This window comes from Meles meles, chromosome 10 (assembly GCF_922984935.1).
Source record: "Meles meles chromosome 10, mMelMel3.1 paternal haplotype, whole genome shotgun sequence".
NCBI classification, from domain to species: Eukaryota; Metazoa; Chordata; class Mammalia; order Carnivora; family Mustelidae; genus Meles; species Meles meles.
Window position 1 is genome coordinate 11138528 of NC_060075.1, and position 5849 is coordinate 11144376.

The 5849-nt window shown below is 36.9% G+C and overlaps 1 protein-coding gene across 1 annotated transcript; it reads right to left on the reverse strand.

Moving 5' to 3' along the window:
* Positions 1-3209: 3209 nt before the first annotated feature.
* Positions 3210-4151, reverse strand: LOC123952058 (olfactory receptor-like protein OLF3). The gene has a single exon (XM_046021290.1). It carries the CDS (start codon positions 4149-4151, stop codon positions 3210-3212), a length of 942 nt encoding a protein of 313 aa, XP_045877246.1.
* Positions 4152-5849: the final 1698 nt, after the last annotated feature.

Here is a 5849-nt window from a genome sequence, read left to right on the forward strand (position 1 = left end):
AGATTTGTGTGGCTTTCAGCTGCTCAGTTTGTGGTAATTTGTTACACAGCAATAGAAAAAACATTTTCTAAGTGATCCTTTTGTTTTGTTTATGTTCTAGATTTTTGTAAACTTTCATTACCCTTGACATTCAGTTATTTCACCAATGCATCTATAGACTTTTTTTTTTAATATGGTGAGACTCTTTATAACAGTTCCTCCTTTATTTAAATGAAGTTTTCAGTAATTACAGTTAATAACAGGAAAACTAAGCAAGGTGTGACTTAAAATGCTAAAATCAAAGTAAAGGACTTAAGAAGTTTGTGGTATTTTAAGTAAAAGACCTAGGAAAAAAAAACCAGGTCCTGCTTTAGAGAAGATCTGATGTTAATGCACAGATAAAAGGGGTAAAATGGAAGACTAAGCTAACCTTTTCATCAAATGAAATGACCTTTATATAATAAAAGAAAGAAAAAACAGCACAAGAAAATGATTTCCTCCCAAGATGCGCAAAAGAACAAACTAGCTATTTTAAATTAATTGAATTCATCCAGATTCTGAGTTTTATCTCAGGATTCTAGGAGATGAGTATACACTATTTCACTGCCTCCTATTGTGATCTGTAAGGAACCACAGAGAATAGGATCTGTACCAGGAAGTTAAGGACAAGCAAATATAAAGTATTTTTACTTAAAGTCTTCAAAATTATCAAGAGGTTGGATTTGAAAACACAGGCATATTGGCTTGGCAAAATTCTAGGACTAAGTATCAAGCAGTGTTTGTGAGCATTCAGCAGCCTGTTGTTAGTACTCACCAGGAACAAGTTGAAGTTCGGTTATAACCAATAATGCATACTAACTATGATTTTTATATCATTAGGTTGGTAGGTTGATACAAGAAAAATTTTTTTTAACCACACAGTGTATAGGTTAGTTTTGGTTACCAGAGCAGATTGACTGATAGTTCAGAATATGGGGTTACTGTTTGTTACAGCCTTAACTGTCCCACCAAAATTCATATGTGAGAGTCCTAACCCCCAGTACCTCAGAATATGACTGTATTTGGAGATAAGTCCTTTAAAATTGTAATTAAGGTAAAATGAGGTCACATGTGCAGGCCCTAATACAATATGACTTGTGTCCTTATAAGAAGATGAGATCAGGACATAGATATGCACACAAAAAGGAAAGACCATCTGAGCATGCAGCAAGAAGGCAGCCATCTACAAGCCAAGGAGAGAGGCCTCCAAGGATATAATTTTGTCAATGCCTTGGTCTTGGACTTCCAGCCTCTAAGTCTGTGGGAAAATAAATTTCTGTTGTTTAAGTCACTCATTCTGTGATATTTTAATAAGACAGCCCTGGAAAACTAATACAGCATCTATTGCTCACAGATGTCTTCAAGGAAGGCTAGACAGACCAGTCTCTGAGCATCAAAGAATGTCAGAGGGCCTTTTCTGCTGTGGAATGTCCAGCGCACAGATGCAAATACCCAGACTTAATCTGATTTTCCCTTGGTAAACAATTTCACTATAGTTGACTTAGTCTGTACTAATGTCACATTCAACCATTTCAGGTGATGGCTGACCACTTGCCAGTCTTTCCCTCCCTCCTTCCCTCTCTCCCTTTATTCCACCCTCAATAAATGTATGGAGCTCTCGCATAAAAGAGAGAACTAGATCCATTAGTCCTATAGCTATGCTTTAAAGAACATACTCTTGAGAAAGTGAAGAAAATGTTACTAAAAGATGAGTCTAGAGGAATTTTACAGAGGTACAGGCATTGGTTTTGATATGTGAGATCAGTTTTTACTTCACCTGACACCTATCCTTGCAGGGGTTCTAGAGAACAAAAGATTAATGCAATATAATTTATGTATTAACATCCCTGGGGATGCTCAAGATCTGGGCATAGGGAGACAAGAATAGACTCCACTTCCAGATAATAATCAGATGGAACTCAGAGCATCAGGAACTGTTATTATGTAAATTTAGCACACTTATATGCATGCAGGCAAGGAGCAGAAAATAACAGTTAAAAAGGTATTTGGCAAAGTCTTATATCCTTCTAGATAAAATGATTAAAATGTTGAATAATCTATTTTAAAGTAGATTTAAAAGCATTCACAAAATCTGCTCAATAAAGCTATTCAATGGGAAAGGTTCACAGTGATATAAAATTGGCAAGAACTACATGGTAATTTTTTTTATGACTTTTTCTGTTTTCTATGTCTATGAGAAAGCAAACTATTGGGATAAATTTGAGAATCAAGATTCAAAATATTCTTGGTGGGTTGGTGAGATGTATGAAAACCAATAATAAAAATTAGCAGAGCTAAATATATATGTCTTCATTTAAGTTTTAACAAAACTTGCGGAGATCTTGTAAACAGTTTATAGGAAAATGGTCTTGTAAAATTAGTTAAATAAAAAACTATAGTTATGAATAATTTTGGAAATAATGGTGATGCTTGCACAACATTGAGAAAGTAATGTCACTGAATTGTACCCTGGCTAAACTGGCAAATTTTATGTTTTACATATATTTTGCTACAATAAAAAAAGACTCTGTTTCAAAAAAAAAAAGACTCTAATGAAGCCACAGATATTTTGCATATCACAAGCAAATTTGATTCTTGAAAAGCAAATGAGAACCAACATACTGGGGTGAGCAAATATAGCATCACATATTATTTATTTCAGAATATCATATCATACTCTAGACTAAGGCACAAATGGTGTTGAAAGTTCTAAAACTGTCATCATTTGAGACAGAGTTAAAAAAACTATTGTGATTATCCTGGGGGAAATAAGGTTGTTCTACAAATAAATGGAGCATTGTCATGTGGAAAGAGGAACAGACATTCTCCATTCTGCTCCACTGGGTAAAAGCAGACCTAATGGATGGAATTCATCTCTCTATTCATTCCACACCAGGTCTGCTGGACAAAGCTGCAGATCATTTCTTTATGCATTGATATGCTAATAAAATTTTAAAAATGGGTCAATGAAGTCTAAATACCACTGGATATCTGACAGAAGATGACCTAAGAAAGGCCTTTCATGGATCACTGACATGTGATTTATCTTGCATTGGCCTGTATGAGGAAATTCATTAATTAGGTAGAGGGATGCTTTATCCAAATGCAAGGCCATATGTGGGAGTCCTGTATACCTCCAGCTCATCTCCTTTTTGGTTTTGATGATAGGTAATGGGAAATTCTTATAGTCTTTACTCTTCAACTCTGAAATTCTCTAGAAACTTTCGAAAAGCAGCCATAACTTCCTTATTCCTCAAGCTGTAGATCAAGGGGTTCAACATAGGTGCCACCAGAGCATAGAATAGAGTGACAATTTTCTCCACTTCCATGGAGGAGGCTGACCGTGGAACCAGGTAGGTGAAGATGGTAGCCCCAAAGCACATGCAAACCACAATGAGGTGGGAGGCACAAGTCCCAAAGGCTTTGCTACGTCCCTGAGCAGAACGAATTTGCAGAATGGCAGTAACTATACGACCATAGGAGAACAGAACAAGGAAACAGGGAAGCATGATCACCAGAAATCCTGAGATGGCCATCATGACCTTGTTGAAGGAGATGTCCACACAGGCTAACCTTACCACTGCAAGGGTCTCACAGGCAAAGTGATTAATAACATTGTGACACAGGGGAAGCCGGAAGGTAATGATTGTTTCCATTAGCGAATTCGTGAAACCAGCCACCAAGCAGCCAGCAGCCAGCCCCATGCACAGCCCTTCATGCATGATGACCGTGTAGTGCAGTGGATGGCACACTGCCACATAGCGGTCATAGGCCATGGCTCCCAGCAGGAAGAACTCAGATCCACCCAATCCCAGGGAGATGTAGAGCTGGAGCACACAGCTATAGAACGGGATGGACTTCTGGACTGAGAGCATGTGGGCTAGCATTTGTGGGGCAAAACTGTTTGCATAACAAAGGTCCACAAAGGATAAAACACCAAGGAAGAAGTACATGGGGTTATGAAGCCTGTTGTCCAGTCTGATCAGAAGAAGAATGAGGGCATTTCCCACAAGAGTCACCAAGTACATGGTCAGGACCAGGACAAAGAGGAAGACTTGAGTCTTCGGGTCACTGGACAAACCCAGCAGAATGAACTCACTTACCCATGTCTGGGTTTTATTTTCCTGGTCCATGAGCTTCTGAGGACCAAACTCTAAAGACGTTGAAAAAACAAATCACAAAAACTTGGGATTACAAGGCTGGTTTTTAGACCATATAGAGAGAGTCTACCCATCTGAACCAAAGTTCTTCTAGAACATCTCAGCCAAATCATCATCCAAACTCTGCTTAACGCATCCATACATGAGGAACACAATAGAACCCAACTGTGAAGCTGGAAATCAAGGAGTAAAGAAGTTACATTCTTATAATTCCATTTATTGGATCATAATTTCTTCTCTGAAACATCAGCTCTTAAGTGGAGGAAGGAAATTAATGAAGTATTTAGACTTAAAATCCTAATCAATTTAGTAGTTATTATAGAGAATTCATGTCTTTTTGGTGAGAAAGATTTTGGTTCACATGAAAGATATATTTTTCTGAATCCTGAATGATGTCCAGTCCCATTTAATTTCATTTTGTTTATTGGATTTCCCCTCTAAATTTCTCAGACACAACCCTACTTACCCATCCTCAGTGGACTGCATCCATGAAACCCTAGATGTTTTAAATAATATTCTTATATTTTTATTAAAAATGATTTTGAATACATTTGCTGTAACTTGTCATTTCGAGAGTGTCAAGTGGAAGGCCTCCTCTCTACCTATGTCACACCAGTAGCCACACTGGGCGAGATCAACAGATGATGGCCAACTTCAAGAATTGGGTGTTGCATGAAGATTAAGTACACATAGCTGCTAAAATTCATCTCCTGCGCCCTTCAAAGGGAGTTTAACAAAGTGTTTAATGATGTGAGGTTATCACTTTACAATGATGCTTTCTCAAGGAAGGAACAGCTTTTCTCAATACAACATTGATCAGTCCTCACCAGTGAAGACAGGATAGAAGATCAGATCCTAATTATAGAACATGATGACATAGGCAGTAATTCTTTGACCCCAAAACAAATCTTTGCTTTTTTTCTTCTGCTCACTTACAAAAAGAAAAAAGTGATCCATAACTCAAGTATACAGATAGGAGTCTAAAGTCTTAGAGACTATTTTAGTGATGGTACGTGAAAGATTATTACACTGTATGTTAACTAACTGGAATTTAAATAACAACTTAAAAAAAAGATTATTACTCCACTGGCTCCTATGCTATTCATGCTATAATTATTGGTGGACAGCAAGACTATAACTGCATTTATCAAAGACTTCCACTTTCAGCCTAAAAACTTAGAATAATTGTTAGAGATCATGCTTCTTCTAACATAGGTATTTGGGGGATTTAAGATTGAAATTCATTGTAATGAAAAGAGCAATTTTCAGACCATTTGTCATTAAATATTCAGGATTTAGTATTGCTTTGAGTAATATCCAAAATGCCAAAGAATTCACTAAAAACTGAGCTTTCAGAACTGGGTGTTACACATGAAATAGTGGAAATGATCAACATCAGAAACCCATTCAAGGCCTTGCAGTGGAACCTTGCAGTCATTCACACCAGAATTAACTGGAACAAGATTGGCAAAGAGATTCACAATGCTTAAAGTGTAAGTAAAGTTCTTCACTGTGTAGTAAGATACAGGATTCAAAATCTTCATGACAAATAGGTAGTTCATAATCAAGAGTTATATTTTTCTAGAATATTCAAAATTAACAGGTTGTTTGACCTCATGGCTAGAAACCAATAGCATAGTCTTAATTCTTTTGTGTTCCCTTGCTTGTAAT

Bases quoted from the DNA above. Each gene is read 5' to 3' on its own strand.
- LOC123952058 (XM_046021290.1), bottom strand. From the start codon at position 4,151: ATGGACCAGGAAAATAAAACCCAGACATGGGTAAGTGAGTTCATTCTG.